We start from the raw sequence: 24269 nt of genomic DNA, 5'->3' as shown, positions 1-24269 counted from the left end.
TCCTGCTATCCCAATGTCAACATCACAGGGTCAGGAGTTCAATTAAAAAGGAGGCATGGGGAAAGAGAACTTATGAAGTCAATGTACCCCGGCTCTGATAGCATTAGGGGATGCCTCGGCATCGGATACACAAAATTGAGAGCGGCGCCAACGTCGTCCTGTAAGGGCTCCATCACCTCCTTGATGTGTTGCGCCACTTCAGAGGGGGAGAGCGTCGTCCCATCAAGCACCACCCTGAGCATCATCATGTGCTGGGGAAGCACGTGCCTCATCAGCGGCGCCACTCTCCACATGTGGTAGGCGCCGATGATCCCTGACCCCTTCATGCCCCTCTCCTTTAGGATATAGATGGCGGCGAGGTGGTCCTAGATCTCCTTCTTGTCTTTGTTCAAGACCCCCCACTTTCTCCACGATTCTAGGACCTCTTCGATGAGGCGCCCGGAGAACGCTGGCAAGGGGGCGGTTGTGTCATCCTTGACATAGAACCAATGCGAATGCCACCCCTTGTTGGAGGTCAATAGACACATCGGTGGGTATTTGTTTACCCGGTTGTTGCGGAGTTGAATGCCGGCGCATCCCATCAGCACACTCAGCTCCTGTATCTTCTCCTACTTCTTGAGGAGGGTGATGGCAAAGAAGTGCCGCCATAGGTCGAAGTGGGGACTAATCCCCAGGAACCCCTCACATAGGGCAACAAACACCGCAATGTGTTGGATCCCGTTGGGAGTAAGGTGTTGCAGCTCCACATTGTAGTAATTCAGCAGCCCCCAAAGGAACTTGTGGGTAGGGGTGGTGAATCCCCGCTCATGGAAGTGAATGAAGGACACAATGTAGTCATTGGGCAGCGATGGTACGTCCTCGTTACTAGGTAGCCGCCACTCCTCGGCGATGGTCTGCGCGCAAAGAAGGTTGCGGCGAATGAGGCCCTCCAAGCGCTGGAGGGTGACATCGGATCTACACCACCGCTCCATTGAACGATTGGGGAGAGTGGATGCGAACTTGACGGTGGTTGAGATGTGGATGTGGGAGGCTTAGGTTATTGGCGGCGAAGGTTGTAGATGCAAAGGCAAGGAGGCAATGTACGAAACCCCAGGGATGAATCCTTTGGTTTTATAGGGGTGACGGATGCAAGGAAGGCAACCGTTCGCATGGATCTCCATGCTTGCCATGATTTGCCACCACGTCACCACGTGGGGTATACGCCTCCAATCCCTATCCTTTCCCACCAAAGTCGCATTGGACGTTTTGCCTTCCCGGGCAGACCAGGACTCTTTACCAGCAGAAAAGATATGGGTCAAAAAGCGTTCCTCTGGTCCACCTAGGCCTAGGAGTTCGAGGGCTAGCCTATCAATAGTTTTGACGACCGCACCAAGGCAACCTTATGATGAAGGATGGGCCCGTGAATGGCCAATACCCAGGTGCACAAGTTGCCACAAGCATATCGACCCACGATTGAGTCTCAAGCCAGACTGACTCTTTCTAGATCCCCACGTATGGGATACTAGGACTCCAATCGAACTATCCTATTATCAAAACACCAAATCTCACAGTCATACCCGTGAAGCTGAAATACCCCCTGAGGATCCGAAATACCCCCTAGGTGATTCTATCCAAATCACCCAGGGGCTTAGGGGCTACACCCGATGGGCGCGCTCACGTGCACCCTCTGGCGAATCGAAATACCCCCTAGGCGATTCTATCCAAATATCCCAGGGGCTACACTCGTCGGGTGCGCTCGTGCGCACCCTCTAGCAAAGTCAAAACACCCTTTGGGCAATTCTATCTGAATCACCTAGGGGCTCGGGGGCTACTGTCGGGGACCGAATATCAGGGTACCCAAAGAGGAGGATCTGATAACCATCAAACGTTGATGCTTTCGAATAGACAAGAATGCAACTACACTTCTCGCCCAACCCCTAAGGGATGGTTCTACCTCGCTCGATGCCTAGGGGCTGGACTCCACCTCGCCCGACGTCTGGGGGCAGGTTCTGCCTTGCCTGATGTCTGAGGGTAGGCTTCGCCTCGCCCAACGTCGGGGGCAGGCTCTGCCTCGCTTGATGTTCAGGGGCTGGGTTCTGTCTCGCCTAACGTCCGAGGGCGGGCTCCATCTCGCCCAACATCCGAGGGTAGGCTCCACCTCGCCCGATGTCCGGGGGCAGGCTCCGCCTCGCCCAACATCCAAGGGCAGGCTCCACCTCGCCTGATGTCTGGGGGAAGGCTCTACCGCCTGACGTCTAAGGACAGGCTCTGTCTCGCCCGACGTTAGAGGGAAGGCTCCACCTCGCCCAACATCCGAGGGAAGCCTCTGCCTTGCTCGATGTTCGGGGGCAGGCTCTGCCTCGCCCAACGTCTAGGGGAAGGCTCTGCCTTGCCTGACATTTGTGCGTTGCCCTTCATCACTACGTGTGCAGATAAGGCGGGGCACTCAAGTCAACTGCAATACCGAGGACCATACCCTACACGCCTATAGGAAGGTACCATCAGGATATGACTAGACAGGTGCTTTAAGCCCTTCTAGGCTTGTTAGAGCCCAAACAATGTTGCGGGCACCTACATTTATCCTACAGTGTTATGGGTGCCGACATTTGCCATCGGACATGAATCCTGACAAAAACATATGACAAACGCTATAGTCCAAGAAGGAAACTCATGTTATCTACAATAACGAATGTGGGACCTCTATGCCATCTGCTCCTCGTAGGGTCATAGCTTGGCACCTTGGCACACCGCACCATCCACCGGAGTAGGATGGGACATGACCACTTATTGAACGAAGCTAGAGCATGGCCCTATCAGGATCAACGAACGTGCTATCCCTAGCACCATCTGCCATGTCAGTAGGGCAGGCTCAAAGGAAAAGGAAGACCCGGCACCTTGAAGGACCTTCTCTACCTCTGGTTTTCCTCTTTCTCCCATCTGTAATCCTTGTTCCTCCTTAGTCTATAAAAGGGAGGGCAGGGCACCCCACTAAAGGGACGGATCGATTCAACACACCACGCACCACATAACATATAGCTGAGCAGCAACCAAGCTCTTAGCATCCTTTCGACCTTTTCATTAGAGACTTGGGACCTATCCCTCTCTCGACTATTTGTACCCCTACTACGAACCTTTCAGTGCTAATAACACGAGCAACAACAGCAAACTAGATGTAGTGATATTCTGCCCAAACCAGTATAAACCTTGTGTCTTTTAGCACACCATCTGGACCCAATGCGTAACAAATACAAATTTGCTAGTTGGTGCTTACTTGAAACACCGACGAGCAGCATCAACCAATGAGATATATATAGAGAGAAAAAATGAACCTAAAGAAAAGGAGCACACGAACCTTTGTCACGGAGTCACGGTGACCGAATCCAGATGCAGGAGGTCGACCTCTAGGTTGACTACGTCGCTGGGTGTGGCATCACCGAGGTCATTCTACGTCGAGGTCGCCTTGCAGCGTGAGACGGGGACAAGCGGGGCGGCGGCGGGGCAGCCACGACGCCGGCGTGGGGTCAATCAGGACAAGGCAGCAAGTTGGTTTCGCTCTAGGTGAGGGAGGTCGACCTCCACATTGACTGCGCCGCCGGGTGCACCATCGCTGAGGTCTCCATGCTATGGCACCGGCGTGGGATGATTCGAGGCAGGGCAGGGCGGGTGCTAGGGTGGCGGCCAATGCAAGGGCGGGTGCTAGGGCTATGGGATTTTGAGCAGAGGACTGGTTATGGAGAAAGACATGGGGGAGCAAGGGAGCGAGACAAGGGAAACCGCGTGCACCCTCGACGGCGAGATTAGGGCTGAGGCATCCCGGGTCGAGGGGATGGGATTTTAGGGAACTAGAAGCGAAAGGGGGGAGTAGGTACACGTTTTTTTAAAAAATCAAGATGGAGAAGGTGGGGATTATGGGGGTATGGCCCCCAGTATCCACAAGACAAGACATGGGCCACACCATCAGAGGTGGCTCGGCCCACAAGATCAAGGCATGCATGGTGCTGCTCCGCGTGCACCGCAAGCTATTGTATAGTACCAAATAGGATACTTTTCTTGTAACCCTACCCCTCCAGAGTATATAAGGAGAGGCAGGGGTCCCCTACTCGACATCTCAATGCAATACATCAGAACATAGGATGTAGGTATTATGTCATACTGACGGCCGAACCTATCTAAATCTTATGTCTTGGTGCTTGTATTACCATCTCGCTCCTGATCTCGCTCACCTCTATGACAAATCTACCATCGTGGGATACCCCTCGGTGGACTGCCGGGCATCTTTTATCGACAGTTGGCATGCCAGGTAGGGGTGTGCGCTCGATCCATGGTGGACCAGATGGGATCTCAAGATCAGCGCCATCCGTAGCAACTCAACTTCTCACGGCGGCGGCGGCAGCGTCCTTCATCAACCTACGACGATCAAGCCCCAAAATTTGGCTACATCTTTCGATGTCGTCATCCTATGTCGTCGGCACATCGTTGGCATGGATCTCTAACTTATCACTGTCTTGCGGCAACCTTCATCATTGACTCTTCGACAATCCATAGTTGATTGCTGCGATTCGGTGTCGGAAGCCACATCCGCGGACTTTGATCGGACACAACGTGCAGTATTGATCTCCATGGAAGCAAATCTACATGCATGCAAGCAAATAAGGAAGGCATATGTGTACATCTACATGCAAGCAAACTACAGATTGCTACGATGCTTGCACGTGTGCATGCCCAAATGCATCTACCAATCAAGCATGCAAATATCTGCTTGTATATCTCCCCACACAGTGGACTCCATCAGGCTGCGTCATGACTCTGCATGTTTGTGGGCTCCAAATTTTGCACGGCCAATGTGGTCCGACCTACTATGCCTCTACGACACGTGACTACTCCGCTCGACCATCCCAAAGCGCCATGAAGCATCGCTTCTCCAACCAAATTGAATGCGGCTACGACAACTATCTCTCCATATCTGATCTGCCTAACGCCGACTAGATAACACAATACGGCTCTGACCAAACATTCTATCTAAAGCTAAGTCACGCTTTAATATTTTTCTAAATATTCTCCAATCTTCGTATATCGCCATAATGTTTCTCTGAGCTATTTTCTCCATATTTGCTCTCCAAATGATTTTCTGAACCCCCAAACAGTCATGTTGATGCTCGGATGCCTCTAGAGACGGCCCTGTCTTCGGCTCCTCCCTACACGTGCATGAGCGTCTGCCCTCTGCGTTATGGGTGGTCGGCAGTGGTTCCTTGGTGATGCCTGTTCCTCCTACACATGCACGGGCTCCGCGCTCGACGTTATGGACTATGGCTAGCTAGGGCTGGACACTCAGCTACACACTAACTAGTCGGGCGGTTTATATTAAATATAAATACATCTTCATTCCAACTGATCGTCGAGCTACATACGCTATTTTTTCTCTGGTGTTCATATATTTTTATATCATGTACTACCCGTTCTACATGTTTGTATTGCAGGGTCATCGTCTAGGTGATCGAACCACCTGGTACTCGGACTTCTCCACCGATCAACTAGTCAGACCGCTTGGTTCATGGACTGTGTCGCCAACCAGTTGATTGGACTGTTCACCGGTCACTTCTACTCAATACTCACTTCACCGCTGACCAGTTGACCAGACTATTCATCACTCGTGCTTCATCGCCAGCTATGCCAGTTACTCCTCAGTGTTCGGATTCTTCGTGCTCGAGGACTAAGTGGGCACACTTCACCGCACAGACGTCACCAGCTATGCTGGTGCGCGGACCTCGTTAGCTACGTCGAGGACTCCTCGGTGCTCGGACAACGCCGCCTACGTCCGGAACTCCTCGCCGCTCAAACATCGCCAGCTACGCCGAGGACTCATCGGTGCTCGGACATCACCAGCTACGCCAGGGACTTCTTGGTGCTCGGGTATCGCCAGCTGCACTAGGAACTCCTCACTGCTCGGACGTCGCTAGCTGCGCCAGAAACTCCTCGCTGCTCGGACATCGTCAGCTACACTGGGAACTCCTCGCTGCTCGGACGTCGCCAGTTGCGCCGAGGACTCCTCAGTGCTCGTACATCACCAGATACGCCAGGGACTCCTCAGTGCTCGGACATGGCCAGCTACACCAAGAACTCCTCGTTGCTCGAACATCGCCAGCTGTGCCGAGGACTCCTCAGTGCCTGGACATCGCCAGCTATGCTAAGGACTCCTCGGTGCTCGGACATCGCCAGCTACATCGGGGACTCCTTGGTGCTCAAACATCGCTAGCTACACCGGGGATTCCTCGGCGCTCGAACATCGCCTTTGGTGATCGGATCTTGCTACGCCTCATCGGTGTGCTATCAAGCTGCTCCATACTGTTCGGATCAGGGTGTTGATCTTGGGCAACACGTCTAGGGTCTTGATACGCGCATGTCAGATGACGTTGGCAAGCTTTCAGACTTCTTTTTCTTTGACCCTGCTATAAGATTCATTCTTTATCTTCCAGCAGGCTCGGGGACTAAGTGAGCACACTTCACCTTACGATGAATGTGTGCTTTTCTCATCTCGAGGCTACACTTGGGGACTGGCTGCCTGCTCAGCTGGTCTTCTACTTTCTGACCCTGGCACCACATGACTATGTCACCTACTGTCAGGCTCGGGGACTAGCTGTGGGGGTATGGCCTCCGGTATCCACAAGATAAGACATGGAGCGCACCATCAGAGGTGGCCCGGCCCACAAGATCAAAGCGTGCACGGTGCTGCTCAGCGTGCACCGTAAGCTATTGTATAGTACCAAATATGATACTTTTCTTATAACCCTACCCCTCCAGAGTATATAAGAAGATGTAGGGGTCCCCTACTCGATATCTTAATGCAATACATTAGAACACAGGATGTAGGTATTACGTCATATTGATGACCGAACCTGTCTAAATCTTGTGTCTTGGTGCTTGTATTACCATATCGCTATTGATCTCGCTCACCTCTACGACAAATCTACCATCGTGGGATACCTCTCGGTGGACTGCCGAGCATCTTTTGTTAACAGGGATCGAACCCAGGAGGTGTGGATGCGGGATGAGGGCGTGGCGCGTTGGGCGGTGTGGGAGAGGAGCGTTTGAAACCCGAGTGTTGTTGAGCCTAATTTGATACAAACAATGCTGGCCATAGGATTAGGTTGAACATTTGAGAGATGTGTTTAGCCCTTAATTTTAATGGAGATAACTTGTTGGATACGATTTCTTTGGTACACTAGATGAGTGCCCGTGCGTTGCAACGGGTGCAACATAAATTAAATGAGATGTTTGTTAGCCAAGTCAAAATCAAGAATATATCAATTCAATTTTTCACGTATATTATACCATGATAATATCTAGAAACACATTCATTATCGTAATGAATCTGAAATAAAAGCTAGGCTTAGAGCTTGTTGTCTAAAAGTTATGACAAACAACAGTTGCCTCAAAGGCTGAAAATTTATTGCTAGGCATCGAGTTGAATTTATTCATGCTCTGCATTGTCAAAACATGTATACTCGGACTTACAATATCCTAGCCCGCATGAGGCATGTCAATAATTCATTTTTGGGGAAAAATATCTGTTGTCAACACGCAACGCGAAGGACGACGAACGAGATTTGGATCACGATCATGATCATTGCGTGGTGATATTCCAATAAATTCCTTTCACTTCCCATAATTCTATTTCCGTTTTATTCCATTTTATTTACTTGCCTTCCAGTGTCTCCATGCGGTGATTATTTGACTGCCGGTGATTCCGTGAGTTTTATTCCATTTTATTTACTTGCCTTCCAGTGTCTCTATGCGGTGATTATTTGCCTGTCGGATATGGATCGCATGAGATGCGGTGATTATTTGCCTGCCGAATATGGATCGCATGAGTGTTTTGGTCCTGTCGGGTAGATGTTGACAATTCGTATGTTTTAGTTGTAGAGATAGAGAAGAAATATGGATGGAGCCTCTCAGTGAGGGATGTTTTTCTTGATACCTAATATATTTTTTTTTGATCTATTATAGTAGAGATATCTGATTACGCTTCTTTGCTTGGATCACCTAGTTACTGGTTAGTAGTAATGGATAACATCGTGAACCATTACGGGTATATGGAATGCAGATACCAGTCGCCACCTAGCGCTAACGGATCCAGTCACCCCGCTCCCTTGCGCACTCACGGAAACAAGCAAATCAATTGTTTCCGTTACATGGAACCTTTAGCGCCGTGATATGATCCCATTGCATTACCGTTTAAGACGTTGAAACTGAACAGCGCCTACCATTTCCGAGTGTAGTAGATTGACACAAGCGTAGTTCTACTGGGCTTGACAGACTCGTCATAAGCCCACATCACGTTACGGCCCATTGGATAGAAGCCCACTATCAAACGAACATTCTTACACCTTCCTCCTCACCAGTCACCGACAGCAGGGCCCCCCCTCCACAGCGCCCGCGCCAAGAGTGTCAACTTCAACCCCAGCTCCACCTGCACCTGCCCGCCCGCCTCCCTCCGCCCACTCGGATCCGGAAAACCCTAACCCTAGGACACCGCCCGGCCGCCGCCATGGACCCCGACGGCGACCCGGCGTTCCACCGCAACGAGGCCATCTCCGCGGTCCAGGACGTCGACCAGTACTACGGCGACGACGACGACTTCGACGACCTCTACAATGACGTCAACGTCGGGGACGGCTTCCTCCACGCCTCACACCAGGCGCCGCCGCCGCCGCCTCCGAATCAGCAGGCCCCTCCGCCGCAGCAGCAACAGCTCCCTCCGCCGCCCCAGCAGCCACCGCAGCAGCAGCTGCATCCGCCGGCCCACGCCCTCCCGCCACCGCCGCCGCAGGTCCCACCGCCGCAGCAGCAGGTACGCATCCCAGGGGTGGCCGTCCCTTCTCCTGGCATACCTCCCGCCCAGAACAACCTCCCTCCGCCGCCTCAGCCGCCGGCCGCGCCCGCGCCGCCGCCGCCTCAGCACCACCAGATTCAGCAAGGAGATGGGATCAACCGCCCTGGAGGGAACTTCGCCGGCGGCCCCATCGTGGTCGGGAACGGTGGCCCTGCTGGTGGGGGTGACGGCCCTGGCGGCACGACGCTGTTCGTGGGGGAACTCCACTGGTGGACGACGGACGCGGATCTGGAATCTGAGCTCAGCAAGTATGGTCCGGTCAAGGAGGTGAGGTTCTTCGACGAGAAAGCCAGTGGCAAGTCCAAGGGCTACTGCCAGGTCGATTTCTATGACCCTGGTGCAGCTGCTGCCTGCAAGGAGGGCATGAACGGGCACGCCTTTTATGGCCGTCCATGTATTGTGGCATTCGCCACACCGAACTCCGTTCGTCGCATGGGCGAGGCGCAGGTGAAGAACCAGCAGGCCATGGCTGCGCAGACATCGAATATGCAGCCGAAGGGTGGTAGAGGGGGCGGTGGTGCCGCAGGGCCACAGGTGGGTGGTAATTATGGTGGTGGCCGTGGAGGAGCTGTTGGACCTGGTGCTGGTGGTGGAGCAGGTGGAGGCGGTGGAAATTGGGGAAGAGGTGGCGGAGGCATGGGGAATAGAGGCCCTGTTGGTAATATGAGGAATAGGATGGGCCCAGCTGGTGGCGGCCGTGGGATAATGGGGAATGGAGGGATGGTTGCACCGCCACCACCAATGATGCCGCCGGGTGGAATGCTGGGGCAGGGTTTTGATCCTGCTGGTTACGGCGCTATGGGAAGGATGGGTGGTGGATTTGGCGGTTTTCCTGGTGGACCAGGGGCTATGCCATTCCCTGGGCTGATGCAGCCATTCCCGCCGGTTGTTGCTCCACATGTTAACCCAGCTTTCTTTGGTCGGGGCGGAATGGGTGCTGGTGGAATGTGGCCTGATCCCAACATGGGAGCCTGGGGTGGGGAGGAACAATCAAGTTACGGGGATGACACAGCTTCTGATCAGCAGTATGGAGAAGGAGGGAGCCATGGAAAAGAGAGGCCACCAGAGAGGGAGTGGTCTGGTGCACCAGAGAGGAGGCGTGAAAGGGAGAAGGATGCGCCTCCTGCACAGGAGTGGCCAGAGAGGAGGCACCGGGATGAGCGTGACATGGACCGAGAGAGGAATCGTGACTATGACAGAGACAGGGAAAGAGACCGTGATAGGGAAAGAGACCGAGACCGAGACAGGGAGAGGGACAGAGATAGGGAGAGAGAGAGGGAGAGGGAGAGGGAGAGGGAGAGTCATAGGGATGACAGAGATCGCTATGGCGATTATCACAGGCACAGGGATCGTGATTCAGAACGTAATGAGGGCTGGGACAGGGGGAGGTCATCTGGGATACGCAGCAGGTCAAGGGAGGCTGACCACTCTAAGCGCAGGCGGATGACACCTCAGTAGTCATAGCTGGGTGAACTACTAATGTAGAGGCCGGCGATGATCCAGAGCCGAGTCTTACTTGCACACTGGCGTGGTTAACAGCTAGCATCTTCTTACTGGTTCTGGCTGTGGTGGTTCTAATATCTTGTGTCTCCGGCGATGTGTTGTAGCAAGAATGTGAGATGTAAGTGAAGCTTAATCTGATCCCCTGTTTGTTTTTTCAACTGTAACCCCCTTTTTTTAATTGTACTGTTTGGTAGTCACATGCTGCTAACATCATGTAACAGTATTTTTGTATCATTACACTTCTTGTAACTTGTTATGTACACAAAGTTGTTGTTTTCTCCCTGTTGTGATCTTTTGTAGCTACATGGCATTGTTTAAGGCAATAATTGTAACACAGAGTCCTTGTCTAGTACCATGGAATGTAAAATTTTGCTACTATAGCTCACGTCTCCTTGTAGTCATCTTGGTTTTCAATATGTATTTAGGAAAAATGAATTTGTAATGATGACTTTGTTGTACATTGCAATTCCTTGTAAGGAGCAGTGGCTCCACCTATTTAGGCTTTGTATACATTATTGATTGGAACTGGGAGCATTGCATTTAACATTTACTCATAGAAAGGTTGCTATGTCAAATTAACACTTGTTTGCTACAATATATTGAACTGACAGTAGGACCATGGCCTTGAAAATGAGGGACCGTTGGTTCCATAAGAACACAAGGGTTAGTTGAAATATTTGTTACAGTTCATTTCTGCCAGTCTACTGGCTGCTCTATAGTGTTTATCTTTTTCAATAAGCATGGTTAATTGACTTGTATTTTCACACAAGTATACACGGCGTTGAGGAAAAAGTTTTATTTTTGTTTACTTCTAAGGATACCTGGGGGGATCAAATTACCTAGATCATTGTGGACATTCATAAGCGGTAGAGTCTTACCGCCTGTGACCGGAAGGTCCCGGGTTCGAGTCGCGGTCTCCTCGCATTGCACAGGCGAGGGTAAGGCTTGCCACTGACACCCTTCCCCAGACCCCGCACAGAGCGGGAGCTCTCTGCACTGGGTATGCCCCTTTTATTGTGGACATTCATAAGTATCTTACTTTTCTTGCTCCAGAAATTATCATCAATCAATCTAGCATTCTTTTGTTACTTGCAATTTGGAGCCTACCAATCATGATCATGTTTGTGTTGGTAATATCACTTTGTAGCCCCTTCAAACTAGCAGAGCATATCCATGATCCTATTTTTGCTGTATACTATTCTATTCTTGCATTCAGGCTGTGTTAGTCTTCTCTCAGTTCTCATGGCTTAGCTGTTAGCTTTTTCTTGCATGGAGTCTGACAACACTAACTTTTCCTTGTAAGTACTGACAGATAATGCTATTTTTTTTTTAATTTTGGTTTCCATTAATAAGGACTAAGTTCAATTATACTTGACTGGTACTTTGTTTTTCCTTTTTTTTTAAATTCCCCCACCAGTAGTTGAAGGCTTATGTTCTGTGACTTCTTTCTCTGAATCTAACCTGTATTTTGCCATGCCACTACCACTCCACCACTCTTGGCTGTCTGGGAATATGTGCTCATGGACTATCCTTTTTATTATTATTTTTTTTGGTACATGTCAAATATTTATTGTTCTTGAGTGCAAAGTTCAAGCAAGATAGTCCAACGGTTGTAGTTCCATATTTTATTGAGCTGCTGACCTTTGGAGCTTTGATTATTTCTTAAGGAGGATGCATTAAAGTTTCTAAGAAACATAGAAATAGTATGGTTATGGGGCCAGTGCCATATTCCTTGTTATAAGTTTTTAGATAGTATCTGGAGTGTGCTTGCTATTATCAGTTCTTGCATTTCCCATCCGGAGTTCTTTTCCACCATGTGAAGTCACAGTATGCTTGCTCTTACTTGTATACCTTGTCTCTAAGTGTTACTACTGCATATACTTTGATGCGGCTTTTGCCAATTGGCCTAATGCTTTCTTCTCATTTGCAGGAATGTTTGGTTGGAACCTGTTCAGCTGTGCGGAGGACTTCCCTGGATGATAGTTGTTGCCTCTTATTGTATGCTATGTTAAATGAGTTTCCCAAAGACATACGGATCTATTTTATGTGTAATTCGGGACCGATGCTCTTGCAATGTCGTTGTTAAAGACTGTACTATTTCTGCTGTAGCCTTGTAGGGTGATGATAAACCAGTCTTTACTACGACTGTCCTTTGTTCATCCTTCCTCTGTTGGTAATGGACAAATGGTTGACATTCTTGAGGTTTATCCATCCTGAGATAACTGATGGGCACTGCTTCCTGGTTATAAAGTTTTGTGGTGGAGAAGGTGAGAATTCAGGACCAAGGCAGGCAATCATGCTCCACTGATTTCATGGCGGAAAGTTGGTTGGTGCAGTTGTTGCGTTCGAGCTATAAACTCATCTAATATTTGTTCGGTTTTGTTATGTCTGCCCATATTTACATAACCATGTGGTTTTATGAAGATGTTTCTGGATCTCCTTTTGTGCTGTGGTCACGGAGTGTTGAATTTGAATAGATCTCAAAATGTGATTTTTTATATGTGGCATTTATTTGTTCCTTTTTTGACTGGGAGATGCTTAGCGCTGTTGCATCAAATGGAACAAGATCACAACAATTTCTGTCCAGACTCCAGAGGAGCTGCTTTGCTTAACTGGAGCGGAGGAATGGACGAAAACTAGCTATTATTAGGATAACAAAATCCTAAAGCAAGTGGGTTTGTCTGTAGGGATCTAGATTTTTACCAAAATTGTTTTAGGTGATGAATTAGAATCACTTTATAGAACCGTTTAGCTCTGAATAAAAAAAAACATATCTATCCATCTATACTGTAAAAGAGAAAAGGAATTGAAAAGAGTCTCTCACCCTAAGATTTCCTACCCACCTTAATATTTGCCCGTTAAATCTACTTTAAAGTCACATTCAACGCATCTAACAGCCTGTTCGGAGGCCGTAAACGATCGTGGATTATTTACTGCTGGCTAGTTTGGTGTGAGAGAAAAACACTATTCCTGACTGGAAATTTACGATCATTTACGAGCAAACGAACAGGGTGTAAATCTCCCACGTTAATCTGACAAGCGGATCCAGCCGAAAAATTTATAAATGTTTACGCGTGTTTCTCTTCTTGGAGCGTCTCCTTTCCCTCAATCTTTTTCACCGGTGACTCTATATACCCGCCCACGCGTACCCAGCGCTACCCGCCCGCCCGTACCCAGGCCAGGCAGGGTTTGGGGTTTCGGTCTCCACCGCTCCTAGCCACTGTGCCCTCCCCTTCTGCGACTCTCTCTGCGCCGCCTCTCCCACGGTACCCCGCCCGTCCCCATCCACGCAACGCCAACCCTAAACCCAACCCTGCGCCATCGACGCCGCAGGGCGCGATGAAGAACACACGGCGCGGAAATCGAAAGCAAAGGCGAAGCTGCAGGTTCGTTGAACATCTGTCTCCGTCAATCTTTTTTTTTTTCTTCTGAAAGGGTAGTGAACTTCAATGAAGATGACCAGAAAAACTTTGAAAAACAGTGCTTGGTGTATGCGGATCCATCGTTGCCCTTGCCGCTACTACTGATAATTTTTGTTACTGGGCACTTGCATTCAGTTGTTGTTACTAATCATATTATTTTAAATTGAATATTCTTGCACAGATGGATGGCGTATGTGTTGCTCAGGGACAGTGGTTGATCATGTGAGCAAAAAAACGTGGATACTAACTTCTGCTATTCTGGTTAGGAAACCTCACACTCAGTTTGAGGTCTATGGGCATGACGACATTAAGGTCAAATAGCACATCAGTTCCTTGTGTTTTTCATGATGACTTTCTCCTATCCTGCTGTGGTTAAGTATTTACAAATTTGTCGATTACAGATCGAAGTGGTTCTTCGCAATAAACAACTGTTCAAGGGTTCCTAGAAATACTGAGAGCTCTTGGTCTATTTTTGTGATGTTAGTCAGGTAAACGGGTTTTGGAATTACATTAGTCCTTTTTCTTTTTCTGTACTGATGGTTGTTGGTTTATTGTTTCGCAGGGTGGCGTCATTGTGTGCCTGAGTGTGCTGTCTGTCCAGTGCAAGACTCTGGTCAGGAGCGCGGAAGGTATATAGATCTTTTTCCCTGATTCGAATACGTTGTTATGGAATCAAGTCAAGCGGTTCTCAGATTCCAATTAAAGTCGTTTAAATTTTTGGTGGTTGGTTTTCTTCTGCCATTCTAATCATTTATCACATAATAATAAATAGCTACAATAAACTGCTAAATTCTGTGGTTGCTGCAACAAGTAATTAGCCTTACTACATCGTCACATGTTATTAGCTTCTATTGCTCGTGTAATTCTGAATCTGGCTTTAACGCACTTTGCACGGTCAAGAGCAACACTACTCAGCGACTGTGCAACAAGATAAAACTATGGCAACCGCCAAAGGCGATGTCGACCATCTTCCCATATACGACCTGGACCCCAAGCTGGACAAATTCAAGGGCCATTTCAGCTACCGGATAAAAAGATTCCTGGACCAGAAAGGCTCCATTGAGGAAAATGAGGGAAGTCTTGAAGAATTTTCTAAAGTTTATGCTTCATACATTCAAATGCTAATATTTATAGCTCCTGCCTATGCCGCAAAATATCACCTTATCAGCATCATCAAAATCATTGTGGATTTTATATGTTTTTCAGGTTATTTCAAATTTGGGATCAATGCAAATGAGGATGGATTGTATATCATGAATGGGCACCTGCTGTGCAGTAAGTTCTAATGTTGTCATGCAAACATAATGTACTGAAGGAGATAGTAACTAGATTTAAAAACAAAGAAAAGCTAAAACACATGAGATTAATCAATGTTTAGGAATACAAAACAGTTTGGATACTTCACTCTTGTCCAAGACTGTCATGTCTTGGCTGAGGAGACTAAAAATCTTATTTTTTTTCTCTCTTTTCTTCTTGTTGTGATTACTTAATGCTATTTTATTCTTATGACAAAACATAGTTGGTGCATTTAACTTGAGTTTTTTTTACTTATGGATGTATAGAGGCAGAGCTTATTGGTGACCTCAATGACTGGAATGGTGTGAGCCACAAGATGGAGAAGGATAAATTTGGTGTTTGGGAATTTGCAGACAATGTGTTGCCACACATACGAGAAAATAACTACAACAAAGTTCAGTTGATGGCAGTTATGGAACATTCTTATTATGCTTCTTTTGGGTACCATGTGACAAGTCAGTTTGCTGTTAGCAGTAGACCGGGCACACCAGAGGACCTCAAATATCTTATTGATAAGGCACAAAGTTTGGGTTTGCGAGTTCTGATGGATGTTGTCCACAGGCATGCAAGTAATAATGTCACAGATGGTTTAAACTTTGGGACAGTCGGCTGTTCAACTATGCTAACCGGGAGGTATTGAGGTTTCTTGTTTCTAACCTGAGGCTGGATGAATTCATGTTTGATGGCTTCCAATTTGATGGAGTTAAATCAATGTTGTATCATCACCATGGTATCAATGTAGGGTTTACGGGAAATTACCAGGAGTATTTCAATTTGGACAGATGTGGATGCAGTTGTTTACATGATGCTCGCATTCCATTTAATGCACAAACTTTTGCCAGAAGCAACTGTTGTTGCTGAAGATGTTTCGGGCATGCCAGCCCTTTTTTGGCCAGTTGATGAAAGCGGAGTTGGGTTTGAATATCGCCTGGCAATGGCTATCCTTGATAGATGGATTGACTACCTAATATAAAGAATAAAGATGACTTTGAGTGGTCAATAGGTGAAATAGCACATACTTTGACTAACAGGAGATATACTGAAAAATGCATCTCACATGCTGAGAGCCATGTAAAACTCATAATATTGATATTTAATTGATTTTCCAAATTTGATGGTTCTTATACTGATATGTGCAAATATGATTATGATTTTGATTGCTTCTGCTGGGCTTGAACTCTAGCCCACTCTAACCTGTTTAGGACTTAAAGGCTTTGTTGTTGCTATTGTTGTATGGTTATGATTAGAAGCACACAGTCATAGATAACAATGCTTGTACTCATTGAACTATGATATCTTATATAGTCAGAGTTTCCCATGCCAGTTTTTATCCAAATTATATAGACAATGGCTTAGATATTATAATGTCTTATTAAAAAGTTTTTAAAACACGTGCCTGGGCACGTGCATGTTCACTAGTAAATAAAAATATGCTTCCAAAAAAATTTCAAACTTTTTGTAGGCAAAGAATAGCTTGAATACAATTTAACTTGTTGCACTTAAAAAGAATAAGCAGAAAAAATACAGCCGGTAGTATACGAGAGAGACTGAAACAGAATCTAGCGAAACCAGTTGTTTTCTCTCGCCCAAGCATAAAAACGTGAATCCATGCGAAACGTTTCATGGCTGAAACGATTCCGGATGAGATCGTTTGGAAGCGTCTCTTCTGCTCCTAACCAGAATCGGAAGTGTTCCGATCGTCCAAACGGCCCCTAAGGCTATATATTTGAACTCTTCGCATTGAGGTTTAGTAATATTTCTAGATAACAAAACCTTTCGTAATTGTATGTAGATGAAGCAAGATTACATACTTAAACTCTTTGCATGGAGGTCTAATAATATTTTTAGTGTCAATTTTCCTCCCTGAGTGTCTCTCTTTAAACGTTCGAGGCCTTGCAAAATGTAACTTCACAAACTTTGGAATTTTGGCTCAAATTGGAACCGAAGGGTTCGAATCACATGCCTTTCCTAAAGCAGACCTACGGCCCATGTAGTAAATAAGGCCCAGGAGCCTTATCTCAAGACTCAACTCCCACGGCGCGCGCTCGTGCGGGACCCGGACGAGCGCGAGCGCGAGCGCGACAGAAGTCGAGACTCGAGAAGCCGCAAGTCGCCTCTCCGGTCTCCGGCTCCAATTTCTATTTTTTTACATACTATAAAATCTTATTTTCCATCTCCTTCCTCAGCTTCCCATCCCCACCCACCCCAATCCCGCAATCCCTAACCCTAGTCGCCATGGACCCCGACGGCGACCCGGCGTTCCACCGGAGCGAGGCCATCTCCGCCGTGCAGGACGTCGACCAGTACTACGGCGACGACGACGATTTCGACGAGCTCTACAACGACGTCAACGTCGGCGACGGCTTCCTCCGCAACTCCCACCCGCCGCCGCCGCCCCAGCACGCCCCGCCCCCGCAGCAGAATCACCACCACCAGCAGCAACAGCTCCCTCCTCCGCCCGCGCAGCTGAACCACAACCATCAGCAGCAGCAGCTCCCTCCTCCGCCCCTGCCGCAGCCGCAGCAGCCCCCGCCCCACTCTCTCCCGCCGCCGCCGCCGCCGCACGCCCTGCCCCAGCAGCAGGTCTACGCGCTTGCTGTGGCAGCGCCGAGTCCGAGTCAGCCGCTGCCCCAACCGAATCTCCCGCCGCCGCCTCATCCGTCGGCCGCACCCGTGCCTCCGCCGCCTCAGCACCACCAGATCCAGCAGGGCGACGGGTTCCACCGGCCGGGAGGGAACTACAGCGGCGGTCCCGTCGTTGTCGCCAACGGAGCTGGCGTCGGCGGGGGCGATGGCCCCGGCGGCACGACGCTGTTCGTGGGCGACCTCCACTGGTGGACGACCGACGCTGATCTGGAGGCGGAGCTCAGCAAGTATGGGCCGGTGAAGGAGGTCAGGTTCTTCGACGAGAAGGCCAGCGGCAAGTCCAAGGGGTACTGCCAGGTCGACTTCTACGACCCTGCCGCTGCCGCTGCCTGCAAGGAGGGCATGAACGGCCACTCGTTTAATGGCCGTCCATGTGTTGTGGCATTGGCGTCTCCCAACACTGTGCGCCGCATGGGCGAGGCCCAGGTGAAGACCCAGCAGGCCCTGGCTGCACAGACAACATCAGTGCAACCAAAGGGTGGTAGAGGGGGTGGTGGTGCTGGAATGCCTCATGCTGCTGGTAATTACAGTGGTGGACGTGGAGGAGGTGCTGTATCCGGAGGCGGTGGTGGTGGGAACTGGGGTAGAGGTGGTGGTGGAGGTAGAGGCCCTGTTGGTAATATGAGGAACAATAGAATGGGTCCAGCAGTTGGCCGTGGAATTGGGAACGGCATGGTTGCGCCGCCACCCCCGATGCTGCCTCAAGGGGGCATGCTGGGCCAGGGGTTTGGTCATGGTTTTGGTGCAATGGGAAGGATGGGTGGTGGGTTTGGTAACTTCCCTGTTGGACCAGGTGCTGGGCCGTTTCCTGGGATGATGCAACCATTTCCTCCGGTTGTTGCACCACATGTAAACCCGGCCTTCTTTGGTCGTGGTGGGATGGGGGCTGGTGGGGTGGGGATGTGGCCTGATCCCAGCATGGGGGCTTGGGGTGCGGAAGAACAATCAAATTATGGGGATGATGCAGCATCTGATCATCAATATGGGGAAGGGGGAAGCCATGGGAAGGAGAGGCCACCAGAGAGGGAGTGGTCTGGGGCATCAGAGAGGAGACGGGACAGAGAGAAAGATATGCCCCCTGAACAGGAGTGGCCAGAGAGGAGGCACCGGAATGAGCATGACATGGGCCGAGAGAGGGATCGTGACTATGACAGAGACAGGGAAAGAGACCGAGACAGAGAGAGGGACAAAGATAGGGAGAGGCACAGGGATGACAGAGATTGTTATGGTGATTATCATAGGCATAGGGATCGTGATTCAGAGCGTAATGAAGACTGGGACAGGGGGAGGTCATCTGGGATACGGAGCAGGTCGAGGGAGGCCGACCATTCTAAACGTAGGCGGATGACACCTCAATAGTGTAGCTGGTTGAGCTACATCTAGTGTAGAGGCAATGAGGCAATGACAATCCAGGGCAGCGTCTTTTTTACACCCAGGCATTGTTCAGTAACAACTAGCAACTGCTTGTAGCTGTGATGGTTTTCACTGCATAAATCTCCGGCGGTCTGTTGTAGCAATAATTTGATATGTAAGTTATGCTTGATCTGATCTCTTGTTTGTTTTGAACTGTAACTCTTGAATTGTACTGTAAAGTGGTGCTGCGGCATATTGACACTGTCTGTTGTGGTAGATTAGGACAAAAGGGTCCACAACATTTTCATGTAATTTTTTTTTACTGACCTTTATGTAAAATCATTTGTATAGATCTTTAGGTTCGGTTGATACTCTCTGTAGCTAGTTAGCATTGTTTTAGCCAAGAATTGTAACATATTGGCCTTGTCTAAAACATACGCTTGTAACTGTTAGATAGCATGCTCACTATTTTGGCATATTGGTGTCGTTGTGTAACATAGTTTCTGTACTGATATTCTTCATATAACTTTTTAGGTACACAAAATTATGTAACTTTTGTTATTTTGTCAGTCCACGTTGTAATTAGGTTAGTTGCCAAAATGTAAACAAGAGTAAATCTGTAAAGGCTGTTTTCTTGTACGCTGCAATCAGATGTAAGTAGCATTGGTTGTGCTTTTGTTTGTGTGTTTCACGAATGGGAACATTATGTTGTATCGCATGCTGTGGCGTTAGTGCCATGGTGAACTAGCAATTTGGTTCAAAACCCTGCTGGGCAATGAAATAGCTCTTTGCTTCCACAATAAGATAATTGACTCGTCGTTGTAGGTGTATGAACCTCTAATAGTGACACAATTGGCATGATATCATTCTTGCAGCTTTGAGAGCACACAGATAGTGCATGAATTGCTTCATTGCCAATTGTGTCACTATTTTTGTTAAACAATTTAGGGCATCAAATTTACTCCTTGTCTTTTATTTTCGTAATCTAATTCCTTGGTTTCTAATCAAGTAGATTTAGTTTAGGCAAGCACATCCATGTTTCGTTCATTCATTCTGCGAACACTAGTATTTCTCTATCAACTACCATGTCTTACTGTTGATGTGTCGATGCATGCCAACACCTTATTTCTGTATGGTACTTTGGAGTTATGGTTAACCGTGTGACATAGCATTACGCTTTCTGTGAGTTTTTTTCCTTTAAACTCTTGCTACTTGTGCATTAAGCATGCTGTTCCTAAACTGCTTACTGCCGCACCTGCATCTTCTGGTTTTAGTTGTGCAGTTTTTATTTTCCCTTTTAATTTCACAAACTGCTTACTGCTACATTGATTTTCTAGTTTAAATGCACGTTTACTTTCTGTATATTTTTTATGGTCACTCATGGCTTCCTTCTCATGTGCAGACATAAGCGGTTGGAACTTGGAATCTGTTCTGGGCTACACAAAGATCGTCTTCCCTGGATGATAGTTGTTCTCTCTTATTTTCATAGTTCCTCAAATATCGAAAACAAAGACATAAAAATACATCGAGGTGTAATGGTCACAGTTGTTGCTAGTTGGAATATTCAGTATGCGAGTCTTCGTGTAATAGGATAGATATACCGGCTTGTTTCTTCTTAAAAGATATTGTGTTTACCATTGTTTGCTTGTTCCTCTGTTTATAGTGGACAAATGGTTTTATCATTCCCTGTGATAGATTCATGTGACGTTTAGTATTGCAGTAGCTGTGATCGTCTGCCCGAAGCCAGATTCAATGTCTTTGCTCAAGCAAGCCACGCCATGACTTAACGGGGCGTTTGGTTCGTTTCCCTGCCAAGCTGGCTCGCACGAAGAGCGTGATTGGTTAATCGGTTTCATCCGGCCAGGTTACACACAGATGGCGATTGGTTGGCCCGCTTCCTTCCTGCCTCGTGCATGCGCCCTCACACGCGCGTACGCGCGCTGCGCCCGCGCCAGCCAGGCTCGGCAAAAACGGATTCGGGAGCCAGGCTCCGGGAGGCTCGTTGCACGCCAAGGGCCAGGCCCAGAACCCCATTCAGGCTTCCAAACGCTGGGAAACTACATCCCGAGAGCCAGGCCAGAGTATGTACAAGGAACCAAACAGGCCCTAACACTCACTATCTAGTTTCATACTATCCACAAAAAAAAAAACCTTTGCCACGCATAGTTACATACGGTCAAAATATGCAGCTTGCCATATAAAGTTAGGTTAGACCCTACTGTGAGCACAAACGAATCATAAGACGACTTCAGCTTCAAACATGAATCACAAAGTATAGTGACCAGCGACCCATCGTGCCACCCATTGCTTGAAAGTTTCCTCCTTCCGTCCCTTCAACATGCTAGCAATGTGGCGATTTTGAGCAAGATAGGTTAGCAAATCAAGGCGAACCGGCAAAGGATATTCATCCATGTCTTCAATGGCTTTGAAAATACCCTCGTGTGGATCAGTGCTATGGGTAAAGCTCACTGCTTCCGACAAGGCCTGCATGAAAATGGGGACACCTTGCTTAGCCCATTTCCCTTTCTTCTCCTTTTCTTCGTGTTTGCGCTTAGAACCTAGTGGGTTTGGACTATCAGACTCTGGGTGGGTGTCGGAATCGTGTTGAGAAGGATCACCATTCAGATCTGCCAGTTCTTGAGTTGGGTCGACATTCCCAACGAGATCATCCTCTTGCCTTGCTGAGCTAACAAATGGTGCTTCAACAACACTGAACTCTCCAGTAGCATGTTTCCCCGTGAAGACAAACTCCATCTCATCATACAAGGGAATTGGAACATTGTAGTACTTAGCCTTCTTATCACCTTTCTACATTTACACAAAAGAAAACTATGTTTCATTAGGATACCATCCAGTTTGCAATGTAACTTATATATATGTGACAGATATTTATTATGTATGCTTACAGCTTTCATCTTGACAACCTCTATCTCGTCATAGATTATCTTCTTCTGAACATCATCAAAACTAGCACCCTTAGCAGACTTTGCCTCCATGATCAGCTTCCATTCTCCTTTAAGCTTGTGGTACTTGTTGTAGGTTTGTTTCCACATGAAGTTAGTACCATACTTTTCATTAAGCCTTCGAGCACACTCTTCATGATGGACCTCCCTTAGAACAAAGGCCCTCCCTGTCTCATGGATTTTCTCCTTGTAGTAGAGAAGGATTTTCTCCTTATGGTAAAGAAGGAGATCCTCCACTTCCAGGTGTTGCCACATCACACTGTTCCCAACCATATCTGCAAATGATAACTTAAAATTTGCATGAATAATAAGAACTGCATTACACATTCAGGTTTCAATATGGTCCTAAAGCAATCTACGACTCACATTATAGCCAAATAAGATCTTACATCTTTCATAATAGTCTTATAAGTGGCTGATGCAATCCTACTTTATAGAAATTAGAAGTTAGCACTTATAAATTGGAGCTGGACTTTGGATAGAATTCCGTGTTGTTTGGACCTCAAAATATCGGTAGAATCTCGTGATGCTTCGGATTCTGAAGGGTACATCTATTGACCTGTGTCACAGAGCTTCACTGAAACATCTACTAACAGTTTTAGTAGACCTTAAAAAAATGTCCCTATTCTTTTCCTTGTGGCCAACTGTTTGAAGAAACATGGCAACTTGTTCCTCAACTGAGTAGTGCCAAGTATCGCGGAGTGCATCCATAGAACGAAACTTTGTGCATAGCTTGAGAAGACATATTTACTCATTCTAAGAAGATTAACTGAGTCTGAATCCTAACCACAATATAATTTTTTTAGATATATCATTCTGTCCCTATTCTTCTCCAAAATAGAGCACCTTACAGGCCTACTATTATTGTGTAGATAAGGGATGAGTGCCCAACCATAGATGCAACCATAAAAGCCATCTAGATGAACAATGAAAAGTAAGTCTTCTCTCTTTGCACTTACATGAACATGAGGAATAAAAAAACACAGTATTCATCTTGAAGTTAATTAGTCCCCAAATGCAGATTGCCTGGGCAGAACTGTAACTATTTATCCTATCACGAATTGAGTGATTCAGTTGTGCTTGCGTGCTACTGAAAAGATTTTCTAATAACAGAACAGGACAGTTCCCGACCCCAAATTGAAGTAGAACTAGTCGGAAAAACGAATCAGCGCATCGGGACGCAAAAATTTTGGAGGTGGAGATGCAACCGGAAGTATGGGGAACGAATCTGTGCATCAATTCGCAGCGCAATGGGAAGTACCTCTCACTGAGGGCAGCAACAGGCTGCGATGAAGGGAGGTAGCGACGGGCCACAGTCACAGGGATCGCGGTACGTAGCGGAGATCCGCGTCCCGGGAACGAGCGTTCCGGATCGCGGTTCGGGGACGGCAGGGTACGAACGACGGATCGACGCTGGGACGACGTCCCAAAACAAACTGGAGCTGGAGGCGCGGCGCGGAGCTGGAACGGCGTGACGCAGCGGCCGTGGGCGGCGCGTCGCTGGGGTCGAGCGGCGCGGCCGCGAGGCGCTAGGACTGGGGTCGGGCGCGCCGGCGGCGGCGGCGGCGGCGCCCGAGGTCGGCTGGATGAGTGTCGGACGAGAGTACTCTTTTTCTTTTTTACACGGTGCTGGACGAGAATTGGGACCTAATGTAAATGGGCCACTGGGCCTCCATCACGAACGCCAAAGTTGAAATGCAACGTGACGGGAAATGAAACGTTAGCTCTCGAGTTCAGACAATTCGCAAAAAGCTCTCGAGTTCAGACTTCATTTTTTTTTCAGTAAAAAACACATACTACTCTAGAGTTCAGAACTTTATGATAGATTCACTAGCTGTTTGGTTCATCTAGTAGCTACTAAATTTAGTAGCTTTTAGTCACTTTAGTAACATTTTAACTAAACGCTATGACTAAAAACTACTAAAAGAGCTTTAGTCCTCTCTAGTAACTTTGAAGTTACTAAAAATAATTAAACCGTTTAGTAGCTACTAAAGTTTAGTAGCTCGAACTAAACACCCCCTCAGTCAGCGCTATAGTTCACAGACGAGATCCCGTTTCATAGCTACATTTCGGATATGTCGCCCGAATTATCTGATCTCATCCTCCCACCAAACATTCCAAAGAGGTATCACCTCCTATGAACCGGGAAATTAAAATCGTCCATCCGCGTCCCACGTACCACGTTCGCGGTCGTACTGTTAACCTTTTTGTGACTGT

At 47.9% G+C, this 24269-nt stretch overlaps 3 protein-coding genes and 1 pseudogene across 3 annotated transcripts; 3 read left to right on the top strand and 1 right to left on the bottom strand.

Annotated features, from left to right (window-relative positions):
- Positions 1-8433: 8433 nt before the first annotated feature.
- Positions 8434-12824, top strand: LOC136476829 (uncharacterized). Its single transcript, XM_066474786.1, has 2 exons — positions 8434-10490; positions 12303-12824. Exon 1 carries the CDS (start codon positions 8525-8527, stop codon positions 10325-10327), a length of 1803 nt encoding a protein of 600 aa, XP_066330883.1. The 5' UTR covers positions 8434-8524; the 3' UTR covers positions 10328-10490; positions 12303-12824.
- A 722-nt stretch (positions 12825-13546) lies between these two features.
- Positions 13547-16191, top strand: LOC136472762 (1,4-alpha-glucan-branching enzyme, chloroplastic/amyloplastic-like; annotated as a pseudogene).
- A 1102-nt stretch (positions 16192-17293) lies between these two features.
- Positions 17294-20771, top strand: LOC136472760 (uncharacterized). The gene is made up of 2 exons (XM_066470469.1): positions 17294-19264; positions 20492-20771. The coding sequence occupies exon 1, from the start codon at positions 17326-17328 to the stop codon at positions 19093-19095; it is 1770 nt and encodes a 589-aa protein (XP_066326566.1). The 5' UTR covers positions 17294-17325; the 3' UTR covers positions 19096-19264; positions 20492-20771.
- A 130-nt stretch (positions 20772-20901) lies between these two features.
- LOC136472759 (uncharacterized) lies at positions 20902-23691 on the bottom strand. Its single transcript, XM_066470468.1, has 3 exons — positions 23314-23691; positions 21996-22327; positions 20902-21897 (listed from the first exon to the last, which is right to left on the bottom strand). The coding sequence occupies exons 2-3, from the start codon at positions 22323-22325 to the stop codon at positions 21355-21357; spliced, it is 873 nt and encodes a 290-aa protein (XP_066326565.1). The 5' UTR covers positions 22326-22327; positions 23314-23691; the 3' UTR covers positions 20902-21354.
- Between the last annotated feature and the right edge of the window lie 578 nt (positions 23692-24269).

The sequence above is a fragment of the Miscanthus floridulus genome, chromosome 8, assembly GCF_019320115.1.
Source record: "Miscanthus floridulus cultivar M001 chromosome 8, ASM1932011v1, whole genome shotgun sequence".
Taxonomy (NCBI): Eukaryota; Viridiplantae; Streptophyta; class Magnoliopsida; order Poales; family Poaceae; genus Miscanthus; species Miscanthus floridulus.
Note: the sequence above shows the minus strand (reverse complement) of the source record. Positions and strands in the feature narration are given on the sequence as shown.

Excerpts from the sequence above, each read along its gene's own strand:
- LOC136476829 (XM_066474786.1), top strand. The coding sequence starts at position 8,525 with ATGGACCCCGACGGCGACCCGGCGTTCCACCGCAACGAGGCCATCTCC.
- LOC136472760 (XM_066470469.1), top strand. The coding sequence starts at position 17,326 with ATGGACCCCGACGGCGACCCGGCGTTCCACCGGAGCGAGGCCATCTCC.
- LOC136472759 (XM_066470468.1), bottom strand. The coding sequence starts at position 22,325 with ATGGTTGGGAACAGTGTGATGTGGCAACACCTGGAAGTGGAGGATCTC. Across the intron at positions 21,898-21,995 it reads AGGTTGTCAAGATGAAAGCT|AAAGGTGATAAGAAGGCTAA; the intron begins GTAAGCATACAT and ends GTGTAAATGTAG.